The sequence below is a fragment of the Rhamphochromis longiceps genome, linkage group LG17 (genome assembly GCF_057381845.1).
Source record: "Rhamphochromis longiceps isolate RC_006_pf linkage group LG17, R_longiceps_female_GT1.1, whole genome shotgun sequence".
NCBI classification, from domain to species: Eukaryota; Metazoa; Chordata; class Actinopteri; order Cichliformes; family Cichlidae; genus Rhamphochromis; species Rhamphochromis longiceps.
This window is the reverse complement of record NC_140573.1, coordinates 2,972,961-2,990,425: the sequence shown is the minus strand read 5'-3', so window position 1 is coordinate 2,990,425 and position 17,465 is coordinate 2,972,961. Positions and strand designations below refer to the sequence as shown.

The following is a 17,465-nucleotide window of genomic DNA, read 5'->3' as shown; positions in this document are numbered from 1 at the left end:
ATGGGAGTAAGGAAGTGGTCTCGTCTCTGTGGTGTTTTCGACCTTGGGGTACCAGCCTGTGAGTCTTACACATTAATTCTTGGGTCACAGAGAAAGAGAAAAACAACTATTAAATGGGCCTTATTGAGTAACTCTTTTCTGTATAATATCACAATAAAACAATATCCTGTAAATGCTACCATGGTATCAAAATATCACAACAGGCCCTTTATGCCACTCCATTTCAAAAGTCCTGTAAACAGCCCTGGATACCTCCTGGATGTTTAGTAACATTAACAAAACTACTGACACAGCAGGGAAAATCAGCTGTGATACAATACTGACTCTGGAAACAAATGAATAATTTACATGGGAAGGGGTCTATAATTTGAGGAAAATGTGGAATCATTACTCAATGAATCAACTGGTTGGGAGTCTGAAGTTTGATTTAATGAATAGTGGAGGTTCTACGTTCCATTTTTATAATATAAGGGTGAAATCTTCTGACAAGAATTCGTGGAGACTGCGTGGTCCTGAGAACTGAGACTTGGTGGACTCCTGGACTTATCCAGGGAGTTCCAAAAGGTTGATTCTGTTCATCTGGACGTAGCGTTTTCAGTGGGAAAAACATTGACTGAAGTATACACTTGGATGATTGACCAAACATTCCTCCCACTGAAAACATCCAGATGAACAGAATCAACCTTTCTGGATTCACCTGGATGATTGAGCATGCATCAAGATATCCAGGGAGTTGCCTTATTACAAACTATTCCTTCCTGTATGTGTAACAGCTGACATGTAAGAAAACATTTCTGTCAGATCTTTAGTTGTTTGCGTGTTAATAAACATACTATCATTTTGCATGAATTCATGCATCACTCTGGGGTTGTCTGCAGTGCATGAAACTGAATTATAATTATTCATTGGGGCTACTAACTCACATGCAGATAGGAATCCAATGCAATGTATTTTATAGTAGCCTAAGAATTGAATCCGTGTCTGCACATGGTAATCAACTGGCTGTCAAATAAAACAAAGAAGTTACAGTCCAACAATAGTTTTCCATTTTCACACGTGCTCTAAATAAAGCATTTGATTGGCTTAGTAGGGCCACGTGGGAGGAGTTGCAAGGCAAGAGGTCTGTGTGTTTCCTGTGTACATACATTTATGGTAAAGGAAAAGGCTGCACAGATTAAAATAAGGTAATCAGAGTACAATACAACATGAACTATTTTTATTGTTTCCATTAGAGTCAGATATTAATCAGATTTGCTTTAGCGCATGTCATGTCACAAAGACAAACTTTGCCTTAATAATATTAGAAAACAAAAAATAAAAATAGTCAACAAACTCAGGAACATCAAGAAGTATTCTAAATCAAATAGGGCCTGGAGCTGAAAGGTGTTCTTCACCTGGAGAAAGAGGAGAGCAGGTTTTTTCATGCGCTGCATGAAGAATGAGGAGGTTTGTTTCAAAACTATATCAGCCATCCAGTCAAAATCACTGCACTTGTGCAGGAACTCTCCGTGTTTGACTTTATATATAGAACGTGCATATTTTTGTTGTTTTGTGATCATATTTTAGTCACACTTGCAGGTGTCTGCTCTACCATACACACTTGAATTATGGACTGCTCCTGAGATTGTAATCCTTCTGGGACTTTCTCCCGTTGTTGCGGATGACTTCTGAAGTTCTCTTGTGTCAGGATGAATCTTTGTGTTTCACAGCCTCATGTGCAAATGTGGCTGAGACCACATGTGGCTTTATGTTGTATAAAGTGCTTTGAGTACTCCAGGAGAGTAGAAAAGTGCCATATAAGAATCAGTCCATTTACCATTTACAGCAATGGAATCAATTGTTTAATCTTGAAATATCACAGTGCCTTAACACAAATTACATTTGCGGGAAACAAAACATTTCAATATTTCAAGGTCTGACCATGTAAATACCAGCAAATCTCTGGGAAATAGCACATTGAGTTGATATTTTATACTTAAAAGAAGGGAATTAAAACAAGCCTGTCTTCAAAGGTCATTGCACTGTTATCTTTTAATTTTGAACTTAATAATAATATAACAAATAAAAATTGTGACTGTGACATGTGCAAAAGTTTGGTCACCTTACAGAGGAAGAAGCTCAATAACCACATCTGATGGCGGTTATTGAGCTTCAGTGTTGGAACCATTAGCAAAGGTCTGCTGCTGGCTTTATGGCTCAAAATGATTTGAAAGTGAATAACATGACTTGTGCTGTTTGGTAGATACATCTCAATATTTAACATTACTTTTCCATTTCAAGTCAGTCACCCTGAAAGTTATACTTACAGTGAGCTGCAACTTAGATATAAAAGCCATTATTGTATGGCGGGCTTCAGGCAGCCGACTGTTACTTATTTAACACTGAATTATATGTTATGGGAGAGTTATTATCGCCTACAGAAGACAGTTTAATGGCATGTCTGAATACTGTGCCTGTGCAATGTCTAAAGTGTTAAAAGTTTGTAAAGTTTTGTGGTGTACTGGACCATGTCTTCATCCATGCTAAAACTGTGCGTTTGTCCTATAAAAATGGAACGTATTGGCTCCAGCACGGTACTGTGTCGGTGCTACAGAGCACTTTGCAGATGCAAACACCTTGACATTGCTGCTATAGTTTAAAAACATACATGTACTATTTAATAACTGGAACATGGGCCACTCTTGTTTGTGGTTCTGTTGGTCCTTTTGCTGGAATTACAGAGTTCATAGTGCACAAAGAAATTCTTTGTACTGCAGATTAAGGCTGTGGTCATTCCCTTTTCAGTTTACGCTTCCTTTCAGCCAATCAGCATTCAGCCTATGCACTGCATTATTGGCCAGAAGCAATGGGCTGATGTGACTTGTACTACTGATTGCATTCCCCTTTGCCTAGCTGGCCCAGGACCAGAACCAGCCTTTAACCTGAAAATGTCAGCTTCAGTGCATTTTCTCTAGCAGAAACATTTCAGGTTTCAGTGGCCGACTAGTAATTTGGGCATGGGTCATTACTACTGCACAAAACAGCTTTGGCTGCCTTCTTCTCTCCCTTGAACATATCTACAGACACCGCTGCCAAAACAGAACCACTAACATTCTCAGACACTCATCACATCCAGGTCATCATCAGCTTAGAAGAGTCGCCAAATAATAGGCAACCAGTCTCAGGAACAGCTTTTTACCCCAGACCCATCATCACACATAACTCTGCCCAATCATGTGAAATAGCCTCTCCTTATGCAGTAGAGATTTACTAATACAAGACAGCTGCAATGACGAAGAGTTAAAAGTTCCAATTAAGTGAACAACTTGGTTTTACTCAAAAATCCTGGAAAGGTCACCTGGATTAATGCTAAGGATTGTTGCACCAAGATTTGTAATATTAGAGCCTTTATATATAATAAATAGATTTCAGGTTTAAAAGGCAATAAGGAAGTGCCTTAAACTTGCATTCTCCTTAAAGGCCACCACAGACTGACCCCTGTAGTTGCAAAAAGTCTCTTTTTAGTAAAACAGCTTTCAGCTATGACCTAAAAAAAGACTCCTGATGACTTTGAGGTCTCACTCCCTAGTTTCACATTATACTGAATACAATCAGTCTCTCTGGAATTTGATCGCACTGAGAACCAAAGGACACCTTCACACGGTAGCCCCGCCTTCTTTGGTACCCGTTTTACTCTGTGGAGTATTAATTATTTAGAAAATTAAAATCATTGTATACTGAAAAAAACTTTAAATTAGTGATTGGGACCACAAACCTTGGACATATCACTCAACGGTACAAGTCCATCAGCGTGGTGAAATGAAGAAGGAGTCAATATTTGAAGGGAAAGAAAGAAGCTGTCATTGAATGCACTGGGATGGTTCCTATGAATGCATATTTTAAACCTAAAAATATTTAGGGAAGTAGATAGATATCATACTGTGCTGCGCACCGATTTAGGTCATAAAACACATCACAGAAGTACAATACTCTTTGCACTGGATGGAGTGTTCAGAGTCAGTGTAAAAAACAGATACACACCAGTGAGTACTGCCTAAAATTTCTACCATCCATCGATCCATCCTTGTCTCAACAAGAGAGCTGACATTAGACCGTGTTTCTGTTAAAGTTCAGGTCCTGGAGCATCTGACTGTTGTGAACGTTCTATGGTTCATCTTGGATGCCAACAAAGAAGCAGACATCCTGTGGGGAGGAGGGATCGATGGCTGGATGGCTCTGATGAGACGCGGAGAAGGCAGATTTGGGGATTTCCCAGTAGTTGCTGTGGAGCTCGACAGAGGAAAGAGCAGGTGGGATATCTTTCTGACTGGGCCCGCACTCCGAAGATAGCGGTGGAACACTCAGGCATTTCCTCAGGCAGGGCTCACTGTACAAAAAGCAATGGAAACAAGATTCATGTATAGAAGTGAGAGGTGATCTGGACTCCACAATGAGAATAGTGAAAACAGAAAAAAATGAAGACAGATATTTTTCCAGCTTTCAGATTATTAGAAAGAGGACATGTCTGAAAGCGTCTGACGCTAAACCTCTAACGTTTGTTTGAAAATGACTCTGTATGCCATATTTTCTGTCACCTCATAGCGCTGGCTTGTTCTCCTTTCCAGGCCTGTCTGTAAACATCACCTGCCACCTCAAACAGCCAACGGACATCAGCGGGCACCTCTGGGATCCACTCTACAAACCTGGTCCAAAGCAAAGTGGTAATGGTCACGGATTTGACACCAGCTAATTTTAAGTTCAAAGCTCATTTGGTTAAAAGTGATATACCGTTATTGATGCGACCTCTGTCTTACCTCTGGGCCACTGAGTATGCTGACTGTACAGGAAGTGTGTATGGCATGAGCATGTAGGAGGCCACCCTTACTGGCAGCATCCCGGATACCCTGCCATACAGTCCGGCTCTCTCTTGGCAGGCCTCACAGAACACTGACAGCCACATACAGAATAGGATGCAGTTCTTTAAACATTTTAAAGAAGAATGATTCAATCTGTGCTTATTCTGGGATGATACCTTACCTTTCTTGATTGAAGTAGGCAGACTAATGTGTTCATCCACCCCACAGTGCTGTTTACGAAGTAGTCGGAGCCTTCGGAGCACCCACTCCTTGGTTGTTTCAGTATTGTTGCAGCAGCTGATCGAGCTCTCTGGCAGGGAAGGGCCAGCAGTGGGACACTCCAGTGCAAGCAGGTCTGCAACCAAAAAACACCACATAGGTAACACAGTCCAAATGTCAAACTAGAGGCTGATATGAAAGTGTGTAAGTTGGAGAATGACCAAAGCAACCAAGGAATAGAGGACTCACTGTTCTCTTCAAGAAAGCGTAGAGCATCTTTATAACCGCTCTGACACATTTCAGCCAGCACCTGTGGACGGGAGGCAGAAAATATATCTAATAAAGCTGCAATTCATTCAAAATGGAAAAAAGTTAAATATTTACAATAAGACATTTTACTTCTTCATAAAAAATATCATCATAGATATATCAAGATCCACCCCCCACCAATTTGCATGTTCTCCCCATGTCTGCATGGGTTCTCTCCTAGTTCTCTAGCTTCTCCATCTCCGTGAAGTTAGTGGGGTTAGGTTAATTAGTGATTCTAAATTGGCCCTAAGTGTGAATGTAAGTGTGAAATGTTGTCTGCCTCTCTCTTATGTCATCTAGGATATGCTCCAGCCCCCCGGGACCATGAATAGGATAAGAAAAAGATGATGGATGGATTTGAAGGCATAAAAAAGCTAGGATGGTTCAACAAAGGGTGGAAAAGTAGGTGGTACTAAAATGAAGTAATTAGGTTGATCGACAGCAGGTCAGTAAGCGATTTGGTATAAAAAACAGGATGTTAGAGAAGCAGAGTTTAAGAACGCAAAGATGAGCAGAGGTTTACCAGTGTGCAAAAATGTTTCTACAAATTATGGTATACCAATCTGAGCACGCCCAAAAAGAACTAGTCCATGGGACAATTTCAAAATAGTGATCTTCAAGGTGAAATTCTGAAGGCTGACTATGTCATTATTTACAGCTCATAATGTTATCAGAAGATTCAGACAACCTGGAGAAGTCTCTGTGTGCGAGGGACAAGGCCAGAACTGAATATTGGTTGCCCGTGATCTTTGGGCTCTCAGGTCGCACTGCATTAAAAACAGATATGGGTCGTCCATGTCTCTGAGTCGACTCTGGAGGAGAAGTGTAGTCCTTACACAAAGTTCATGCAAAGAAAAATCCACATGTGAACATTGTGGACATTATTCCAGAAGCGGCACTGCCTTCATATAAGCATTTAAAATCTTCCTGCAGCATCTAATCATTGTTTGAAGTTCTGCTGTGAGTGTGTACATTTCATAGGCGAAGATTGACACTGTAAGTGCAATCAGATGTTTCTCTCTGGCTGGCCTCACGTCTTATTATTGCAGTTGTTGTCTTTGGTATACTTGCCAAAATCTCAGGATTTAATTTTTCACCTGATATGACTGAACCGAGGTAGCTGGAAGTCTTCACGGTTACCAGCCTCCACTGAATATTTGGTCTCACTTGCCTGGGTGTTGTTGGTCATGAACTTTGTCTTCTTGGACCTGAGCTCCATACCACAAGCTGCTCCATTAAGATATTCCACTAAGCAAGCAAGTTCATTTCATTCCCTGCATGTCTTTCCTCTGATGGGAACTGTGACTCATTGCTTTCTATTGGCATCTTCCATAACTGTCATACAGTACTGTGTCTGAATCTGTATAACTCCTAATTTATTTATATTTTGCTTCCAAGGAGTCAGACTTGAATTTTTTAACACTCTTGAGCAACAGTTCTGTGGGGTTTTGAAGGTCTTTAAAAGTTTTTCTTTGGACATTGGCTGCTTTTTCACTCACTTTCACTCAAGTCCTTGTACCTGAGTACCCGAACAGGTGTTTTTTCTTGTTTGCTAAGCCACTTGAACCTGAGCTGTGAGTCATTCAAGGATAAATAAGCACCTAACTCAAGGGATGAACCTGTGTTATGTTTATACTAGCAAAAAACGTAGAATCTCTGTCATAGATAACATCTTGAAAGGTGTCAAGTAGTACTTTTGTACCAATAAAGGTGATTCCAAAGAGCTATTAGCTGAAAACTTGGCATATCATGGCATGGTGTGCAGCGTGTCTTTGAGGAAAGTGGAAGACAAAAGAAGAAATGGCTGGCCTATCTGCAGCAGACACTTGGTACCTAAATGTCATGACCTTAAGAAGTAAACAAATCCTGCCAGAGGACCTGAGAATTGCATGTGGGCTTTCAGTTGATCCATCTATTGTTCACCAAAGCCTCGTCAGAAATTATCTCAGTGAAAGTCATTTCAAGGAAAGGAAATGGGGAAAAGAAATCAATTACATATCAAGTGAACTGAAAAGGAGTCTTGGAATGTTGGAAGCCAGGAGACATGTAAATATGAGTGTATACAGCAATCCGTAAAACACGGTCTGTCATGGTTTGACGCTGTATTTCAGCTACTGGCGTTGATGATCTTATCAAAAATGAAGGAGTCATGAAGGTGGTCACACCAAGACGTTGACTTTTAAGCTTGTTGGAATTGTAATACTGTAATATTGACACAATCTCCCTAAAAAGGTCAAATACTTCCTAATATACAGTTTAGCATTGTTAAAATTAAATATACATGCCTTTCATTGTTATGCTATTAAAGTGTTTTGGCAAGTGAAAGGTACAGAGTCGTGTCATTAGGTCTACTGTCAGTTTGTTTTATTGTGTAATAGCTTCAATACCAGCAAGCTGTGACATTGTTAGGAGATGCTCATTTCATTGGCTGGGATGGTCAGGCCACAGGAGACACATATTTGCCAAGCCTGTATGTTTGTATTAAGGACTCACTTTGTTCAGGCATGTAATGTGTGCACTTGTTTTTCAGGTGAAGTGATATAGTGATGTCATTCCAGGAAAAAACACACATCCCCCAGACACAGATAAGTGAGCTCATTGACAAAATCATAGGACCCAAATAAGGTATGCATACACACACGAGAAGGGGGTGAGGCTATATAGCAATGATACAGCAAATAGATGTACTGCAACAAGGTCAAAGGTCACCTTATCTTAGAGGTTAACTGACGGTCATCACAGTGGCAGGAAATAACAAAAGGAAACTTGGCTTCAGTTTGAATAATAACAATTACATTAAAAAGGCACTTAAAGGCCTAAAACCAAATCTGAGAATTTTGGGGAATTTCTGTTCAGGGGATATTCATTTAACAGATGTTTTAAGATTTAGGTTAATGTTGCATTCAGCACCATAGGACCTCTGTGGCACAGACATCAGGAAAATCAACTGTACATAGTGTTCACTTGAGGCACTTAGAACAACTACTGTAATAAAAATGAAAGATAGTGTACAACACCACTTTGACTTCTCCTGCAGAGCAGCCACTGTGACAACAGTTAGTAGGTAAATGTTACAATATACAAGCACAGAGAGTCACTACATTTGAGATATATGACAAATATTTAAAGATTCTCTTAGGTAATGCAAAAAAGCACAAAATCCGACAATAGGTAGTCTGAGGTAGCGCTGAGCTTCTAATGACTTTGCACCATATTTTGTTGCAGATATAGAGTTATAAGGTGGACTTGCATTATTTCTGTCTAGTTGTTGTAGATTTTTCTCATTGTTTATCTGAAGCTTAACAGCGTTACATTGACGCTGTCTATTAACCGTCAGCAGAGCTAATCAAATTAGCTGCCTAGCTCCCACAGTAATTTTGTCAGTTTACTATCAACCATAGCTGCTAGCTGTTACCTTAAACATAACTTCACAGGCAGCTAATTCTGCTGTTTTTTGCGTGTTAAACAGCTAACTTTAATGTTTCATGGGGTCACGTCTTGAAACATGATTTCCTTAGGGATTATTAAAGTATTCTGATTCTGAAATTCCTCATAAAGTGGTGTTCACATTAAAAGCACTGACATAGAGTTTGGTGTCTTAAACCTGCGTTCCATATAAAAGCCACCATATGGTGACAGCTGTGGTTGTGTTCACGTCTCTAAACATTTTTGGTCATACTGAATATAAATATTTAGTACATTTTGAAAATATGATTCAATTTATCTGTTGCACAAAGCCAGCTGGTTAAAAACTTACTGGTTAACAAAGGGCTAACACTAGTCAGCAGCCAATGAGCATGCGGTCTCAGAGTAAGCCCCACCCCCTTCTCGTCACAGCTTTTTTTGCAACAAATGGCAGCAAAGCTCATCTCAGTGCTTCAAAGCAGGACTTTTGAAACCGGTGGTTGAGTCAGAGCAGCTCCTGTATGCCTACCTGCAGGGAAGCTGTTAGCTGGAAGAGCCAAAGGCTGCGCTGTTGGTAACGATACTGTCGCAAATGAGTCATTTTTAGTATTGATTCGTGTCTGCGTATCAATGTTTTCACATAGTTATAGTTCATTTACTCTGAATTACTCTGAATTAGCTGACGGGTTTGTAAACATGTAGCTTTTTCCTGTGCTTTGGTTCGTTTTCACACAGAAAAATCAAGTGAACTCCAAGCAAACCAAAATGCGACACTTCAGCCTGCTCAGTGGCCAGATGCTTCTGGGGCGGGAGCAACAAAGGTAAATACAGGAAGAAGGTGTTGTGCTCTAGGCTACTAGAAAACACAGAGAAAGTGGTTTACACTGGGTCCGAGGCTCAACCACCAGTGCTCCCAATGTCTCTTCCATCACACTGCACAGCTATGTTTGGTTTGAGGCCATGGCAGAGGTGTGTGGTGCAGGTTTTACCCTGCTGCTGGGAGATGCTCAAACAGCACTTGAGTGGTGCTTAGTTTGCTGGCAGTGTCTCAGAGCTGCTTTACACACGCTTTCCAGGCTTTGGTGACTCCATCAAATAGGGCTGCTCAATTAATCGAATTTTAATCACGATTACGATCTGGGCTTTCAACGATCATTAAAAATGACTGAGCTGATTATTAGCCCCTCCCTCATTTATCCGCGACACCTTAAAGGCCGGTCCGTGAAAATATTGTCGGGCATAAACCGTCCGTGGCGCAAAAAAGGTTGGAGACCGCTGATTAAGAGGACCCGAGGGAAGCTCGGAAAGCTAAGCAGAAGTTATTTGGAGAGTGACTGCCGTTGGTTGAAAAGAGAGTTTAAAAAAAAAAAAACTTCAGTGGTGTTGCACACCATTTTATATTATTTTTTAAAGTCATTGTTAACCCTTTAAAGCCGGTCAGAGCAGCACGCTCAGTTTTGTGTAACTATTTTTAAATCCCTGTAGAACCCGAACCGTGTAAGCTAGCGCAATAATTTGTTTTGCATATGAAACCGGAGGAGTTGTACTTACAACTGATGCCATCAGCTTGTCCTCGGTCACGGTTTCCTTCCACATATAGCTTTGCAAAAACTGCATAAAAAGCTCTTGCAGGAACAAAAACATAATATTCCAGAAACAGGCTTTGCCGTTCCTATCAGCTGTTCGTAACACTTCCCACAGTGAAATGATGCACCTGCTGTTTTCTTTGCAAATTTGCATCATAGGATTGTTTTTTGTTTTTCCTGCAGTATATAAAAATTGCTGTATCTCCAAAATAAAACTATGAAGACACTCAAAATAAATTTCCTGTTGTTGTAAACTATTTTTTGCAACTTTATTGTATTTAAAGTTTTGAGGGATAAACCTCTTAAATTTCTCCAAGTAGAAATATATGTAAACAAAACAAAAGCGATTTTCAATTTTTTTTAGTTTATTGCACTTTTTTGCAATTTATGTAATTTACTATGGACTTAATGCATACATATTATTAAAATATGGGCTATAACAGTTGTATTGATGTATAGCAACTTGAAATGCTCCCACAAATGGCACTACAGCATGTAAAAAAAATAAATAAAAATAATATAAGCTCTGGTGGACTTGGTTCTATAGTAGGTCTTAAAGGGTTAAATAAATATCGTCAAATAATCGTGATCTCAATTTCAGTGAAAATAATCGTGATTATCATTTTTGCCATAATCGAGCAGCCCTACCATCAAAGACCGCCGCTTCTGAGGTTCTTGTCTGGTGACAAAGGATTGACCCTTTGCCTACGCACAGATGCTTTTACTACTATTGTTAATCCTTGTAAAGGTGAAAGAATGATTGATTTACTGTTTTGTTATTTTAGATTTTCAACTTTAAAAGATGAAAATCTTAAGTAGGGGTCTCCTTCCTTCTATTCTCTACTTAAAAACATGTGACAGAAGCGACTATCAGTGAGAGTGCAAGATACTGCTGATTGACATATGGCCTGGTAGTAAATACATTACATGGCCTACGCAACCAAAGCCTGGAATGTCTGCAAGAAACTGACCATCAGCTTCAGTGCAATGCACAACGAGTACATCGCCTCCAGTGTGCTAATGCTGCACAGGTACCTACCTTGGGTTCTGGTGGAAAGAGAGCCCTGCTGAGGCGGTACATGTTGCCCATGTTCATCTGGATGCTGGTGTTAGTGAAACGCAGCTCATGAAAGCTGGTGGACTTATCCCGTGGACAGATGTCACTTTCGCCAGAGAAAGGAGATATGGTGATGGTGTTCTTCAGCTCTGACTGAGGCAGGTTATCACTGATCCCACCGTCTACATAACGCTGAACACACACAGACAGTTACCAATATACCTGGAATAAACACATCACTCTTGGTTGTCATTTATAGAACAGGCCACAATGAAGCACAAGGAAACTATTCATTTCTGCTATACCCTGATACCTGGGCCATGCACAAACTACAAACTTTTTTGGTATGCACATTTTGATCCACCATCTAATTTTTCCTGTGGCTGCTCTCACCTACCATCACACAGGACACTTACAATATTAAAACCCAGGCTTCACATTTCACACAATTTTAAAGACTTTACCCAGTTTTTATGTAATGAAAAATTCTGATTACATTTCATTCTCTCAACCAATGGGATACGAAAGCAGGGTTTTCTCATTTAAAGCGCTTAAAAGCGTGACGGAAAGTAGGTCAGTAAGGGAACAGTTGACTGTGCACACAGAGTAAAAACATGATGTTCTTTTTAAATGAATCTTTGCTACACGAGTGTATTTAATTAACTTAAATATGCTATAATTACTATTTTGTTACAATTTTGTTATAATTTCCTTAATAGTAATAGCTAAAGGTTTTAAAGGTTTTAGCACTTTTTATTTGTTTCTTTAGTATTTGGAGACATCCGACTGGAGTCAGATCTGTGGCAGAATAACGTTCCCAAACATTTCAGGCAAAGTGAAAAAAAAGAACTTTATTAGAAAACTACACCTGATGTTAGACATCTGTCTGCATGTGCATACACAACCAGCCGTGGAACACACAGTTCAGTGAAATCGCACATTAGCTTACTGAGCTGTACTCCCTTTTCTGTGTTCACACTGAACTTCAGCACCAAGTTTCAGACAACAACGTCTACGCAGGGTGAAAAGAAACCAGGTGTCCTGTTTTGTTGTTTGGATGGAGTTTACAAATCTTTGACTGTACCAACTGCATTTGATTTTACACATTATAAATGCCTATATTCATTTACAACACTGAATTTTATTTTTTTAAGTTGGACCCTGATTTTTGTCACTGTGTTTATCTTTGATTACAAAGCTTTTAGATTTTGTTATCACACTGACATGTCAGCTGCTTCAATTGTAAATGAGAATTTAAATAAATTTTAACTGACACAATTTATTTGAGGATTTTCAATATTATTTGTTTTTTCTGTTTTCTTTAAGACTTTCATTCCCTTTTGTAAATCAAAGTACATTCTTGTTATTATTAATCCACCATGTCTGCTAAACATGGCATTTCTATAACATCAGTGTTTGTTGTTGGACTCTTTTCATTTTTAATAAATGAAACATGTATGAACTGTAAGTGTAACTGAAAATTGACATTCTCTGATAGTGGGAATCTGATTATCACTAAACTACAAAAATGTGGAGTAACTCAGCCCTGCTGTCATTTTTACGACACCAATATCAACTGAACTTCAGTATAACTCAGTATAACAACAGTCAAGTTTCTTTTTAGTTTCACTTGTAGTTTTAGTTTCTCTTCTGAATGACATTTGTAGGTGCAGATTTAAAAAGTTCAGAACAGGCATTTTACTGTGAACGTAACACTTACAGTCATTTAGATATCTCACTCTAAATTAACACACTGTACGTTGTAAGTCCCAGCAAAGCCTGTGCTTCCTCAGACAAGTGAAGAGCCGAAAGGGAAAAGTCCAAGTAAGTCCCTGAAAGTGTGATATCATTCAAGGTTACTAGACGCTGACTCCAAAGGAGTCTGACTCTAAACTCTGCCATTCATAAAGCACTGACTTTTCTCAATACATGTTACGTCAGCACATTCGGCTAAGTCAGTGAAAATCACTCCTGAATACATTTCATTCTTTTGAAAATATTAATCACCTGTTTATTAAATCAGAGGCTTCAGAATGTAAGTCAACAAACCAACAGCTTCTACATTCATTTCTCTATATGGTCGTATTAATTATGTGATTAGTGTTACCATAGCTGTAATTTGCCAGATATCTCCATTATTTTTAGCATAATCCAGTCAACACACTTAATGTTTGTGTATTTGTTAGGCAATTTCAAGGAAATGGGGTTGAATTCTAGAAGATGTTACATTTCTTGATTTGTTATCAGGTTTATTATTTTTATCTGCTGTGACTATGATGAACTCCACTTTTGTGATTTTGCTATTATATTATTCTATAACTGGATCTAAATCCAGTCATGAGTGTCTCAATTATAATTGTGGTAATAGGAGAGTTGAGCTGATTACTGAATGAGATTGCTGCCAAAGTCCAAGAGCTGCTGATAAGTCACAGTAAAGCAAACAGCTATATGCTGGGACCTGCAGCTTCTTTATCACTGCTCAGATTGACTACTACACAAAGCCATCCCACAGTCTTTACTCTGTATATTAAATGTGTATTTTTCCTTCTTCATGTTTAATGCTTAAAAGAAGCTAAAATCAAATGTGATTATACAAGACGAGCCACGTCTCAATAACATTTTTTACACTCTTTTGCATCCACTCAGCGCTTTTCAACTTTGCTTATTGCTACATTTTTTCTTCACTGCTCAAGCTTCCTTCTTCTTTTTCTGTTCTTTTTAGTCACATGTGTGCGTCTGCTTCCCCAAAGCAGAAACACGCATACATACATGTAAAGAAGCAAACCTACCATTCCTCTGAAGCACGGAGGAATCAGTCCACAGTAGATGGGGATGAAACAGCTGCAGATGAGCGCCTGTGGATAGAGCACAAGGTTAAACTACAGAACACCCATTCCCTGTTATGTGGAATATACCCACCACCTCTTTGTCCTCACCTGAATGAGCTCCTCTTTGGAGTCAAACTCTGACACGAGCACATTCTCCCCATCACTCACTCTGGTCAGAGAGATGCACAGTTGCTTTGAGGCCAGGGTGTGTGCGTCAGAGGGCAGGTTGCGATTCAGGCCAGACCTTAACACCTTAATCAGGTTGAAAGTTGGATGCAGGGGGCCCAGGTTTCTCTTTCTGGCCTCCTTAGCCACCTCAATCACATCTTCACAGCATTTAGCTGGGAATGAAAACACACTAATTAAACCTGTATCAGTATTGTCTGACGCTATCGATGATAACCTGGGCGTCAGTCTAGGTTTACAGATGAGATCGGTCTGTAATGATTGCTTCATCATGAGAAAGAAAGTGAAAGGGTGCCTCTGACTCAAGCACAGTCATGTTGTGGTATGAGCCAGTCCCATTTGAACACAACCTATACATATATATACATGTATATCAATGAAAGACATTCTCTGCCTGCTCTGTATAAGCCTTGCACATATATGAATTGCTGTCTTAAGTTTATAGTACTACTGGTCTCAAGTTACTGACAAGTAATATGTAACCTTGAACAGAAATTAGCTACTAGACTATTACACTCTTAGTTGTGCTTAAGGGGCGATGGTGGCTCAAGAGTTGGGAGTCCGTCTTGTAATCGGAAGGTTGCCGGTTCGAGCCCCGGCTCGGACAGTCTCGGTCGTTGTGTCCTTGGGCGAGACACTTCACCTACCGCCTACTGGTGTTGGCCAGAGAGGCCGACGGTGCGATATGTCAGCCTCGCCTCTGTCAGTCTGTCCCAGGGCAGCTGTGGCTACAACTGTAGCTGCCTCCACCAGTGTGTGAATGAATAGTGGAATTGTAAAGCGCTATGAGGGTCTCGAAAAGCGCTATATAAATGCAGTCCATTATTATTTATTATTACAAGTGAATTTACAGTACATTTAATGTGGAACATGTGGAACTGCCCCAATGATCCGGTTTAATAGCTTTACACTCTAAAAGGTTATATATTTATTTATTTATTTTTATCTTGGGGGCTTCATGTGATTGTTTTGTTTTGATGTTTTCTCTCCCTTTTTTAGGGTTTCTACTGTTTTCTACTGTAGAAATCTGAAAGGTTCCTTAGATATAAATGTTTATTATTAAGGTCTGGGGGCGATCGTGGCTCAAGAGTTGGGAGTTCGCCTTGTAATCGGAAGGTTGCAGGTTCGAGCCCCGGCTTGGACAGTCTCGGTCGTTGTGTCCTTGGGCAAGACACTTCACCCGTTGCCTACTGGTGGTGGTCAGAGGGCCCGGTGGCGCCAGTGTCCGGCAGCCTCGCCTCTGTCAGTGCGCCCCAGGGTGGCTGTGGCTACAATGTAGCTGCCATCACCAGTGTGTGAATGGGTGGATGACTGGATATGTAAAGCGCTTTGGGGTCCTTAGGGACTAGTAAAGCGCTATATAAAATACAGGCCATTACTTTATTTCATATATCTGCATGCTAACATGTAAATGGTTTTAACTATAAGTAGCTTATGTTTTAAACAACGTTTCGTATATACAAATATTTCATAGTATATTTACAATGTATACAACTTTCTACTAACTTTAAGGTTCGTGTTGTTTATGAAATCGACCTAAATCGCTCTTGTCAAGTGCAACTTTCTTTACGCCTGCTAACTCTACAGACGCCTGCTATCTACACAAGCTGAACCCATATTTATACATATCCCCAGCAGGCTATCAGATCATATTCGGTAATGAATATGATTTTAAGTGTACATTATTATTCAGGCTACCGAGCCCCAGCATTGTATCTTACCTATGGGTGCCTTGCTGGCGAGCATCGAGGCGGTCAGCGCACCGGCCGAAGCCCCATACAGCTTAGTGGCCTCTTTGATAAGGTACGGAGCTTTCTCCAGCAGGCAGCTGGCTACTCCGATATGGTAAATGCCCAGGAACCCGCAACCAGCGAAGGACAGGTTCCAGCCACGGCTTAAGTCGAACATAGCGGGGCATTCCCTCGCTGGGGTATTCTGACAGGTAACGAAGACTGAGCAGGACACCAAGCTGTCAAGCCTGTCACCGCCGCGCGGCCAGAAGGAACGCACGCAACAAGTCAACAACCAGCTATAAAAACAAACTGTGGTGCGTTCGATGACTGTCAGAAAAAGCGTTACGAAACAACGCAACTATGTCCCACTTATCGATTTATTTGTATTATAAGTACATATACATATGTGCATTTCTACTGTCACTGTTTATTAAAAAGGCGTATTTTAACAAAGAGTCATCAACTCGATCATTTTATTCTACTTAAATGACATGTCAAAGCAATATAAAATATGATGTCGTAAGTAATTTGAAAGTCTTCCTATTACCGAGTTAGTACAAAGGCAGCACGGGTTACTGAGGCTTGTCACATGAGCCAATCCATCCAATCAGTAGAAAGGTTTGACTCCGAGACGTCACAACACCTAAAAAAGGTGACAACAAAGTATAAGTTAAAAAAGACAATGGGCAACATTAACAGTATATGAAAGTTCTTGCTTTAAAATCATTTCACTGTGTTTTAGGCTTCGTTTTTATTGATAAAATGTTTTTGAAGATAAATCCACAATGGTAACATAACATGAAAAGATATAGAACTAAAAGATTGCAATGTCTTATCTGTTCTTTGCGGGAATAAAACTGACAGATGAAGTGTGAATGCATGTTTCACAAAGGGCTAGACATTTCTTTTTTGACTTTATTTTCCAAAAAAATTTTTAATTTATTTTTTATTTTTATTTTTTAAGAAATGTAAGAAAATTTCAAACTAAAATGCCACGTTTAAATAATTTAGTAGTTTCTAGAAATCACTTTACCAGCAGTAACACCTTTCAGTCTTATTATGTAAGACTCCACAGGCTTTGCACACCTGCATCTAAGCAGTTAATCCTATTCTTCCTGATAGATCCAATCAAGCTCTGCCATATTAGATGGAAATTATCTATAACCTGCTATCATCAGGTCCTATTCAACCACACAGATTGAATAACTTTATCATGCAATAACTCGAGAAGTGTTCTGGTTGTTTGCTTTAGGTCGTTGTCTTGCTGAGAGGGGTGCTAGTGCACCAGTCTCAGGTCACTGCGCTGT

The 17,465-nt window shown here is 39.8% G+C and overlaps 1 protein-coding gene across 1 annotated transcript; it reads right to left on the bottom strand.

The window, feature by feature from the left end:
- Positions 1–2,343: 2,343 nt before the first annotated feature.
- On the bottom strand, positions 2,344–16,439 carry pnpla3 (patatin-like phospholipase domain containing 3). The gene is made up of 9 exons (XM_085385718.1): positions 16,147–16,439; positions 14,348–14,580; positions 14,201–14,266; positions 11,394–11,603; positions 5,304–5,364; positions 5,017–5,190; positions 4,794–4,926; positions 4,575–4,682; positions 2,344–4,366 (listed from the first exon to the last, which is right to left on the bottom strand). The coding sequence occupies exons 1-9, from the start codon at positions 16,331–16,333 to the stop codon at positions 4,144–4,146; spliced, it is 1,395 nt and encodes a 464-aa protein (XP_085241844.1). The 5' UTR covers positions 16,334–16,439; the 3' UTR covers positions 2,344–4,143.
- Positions 16,440–17,465: the final 1,026 nt, after the last annotated feature.

What these genes read in the sequence shown, in the direction of transcription:
- pnpla3 (XM_085385718.1), bottom strand. Translation starts at nt 16,333, where the DNA reads ATGTTCGACTTAAGCCGTGGCTGGAACCTGTCCTTCGCTGGTTGCGGG. An exon ending in TCTTTCCACCAGAACCCAAG is followed by an intron (nt 5,365 to 11,393) that starts GTAGGTACCTGT and finishes TCCCGTCCACAG; the next exon opens with GTGCTGGCTGAAATGTGTCA. An exon ending in ACGCTTTCTTGAAGAGAACA is followed by an intron (nt 5,191 to 5,303) that starts GTGAGTCCTCTA and finishes TTTTGGTTGCAG; the next exon opens with ACCTGCTTGCACTGGAGTGT.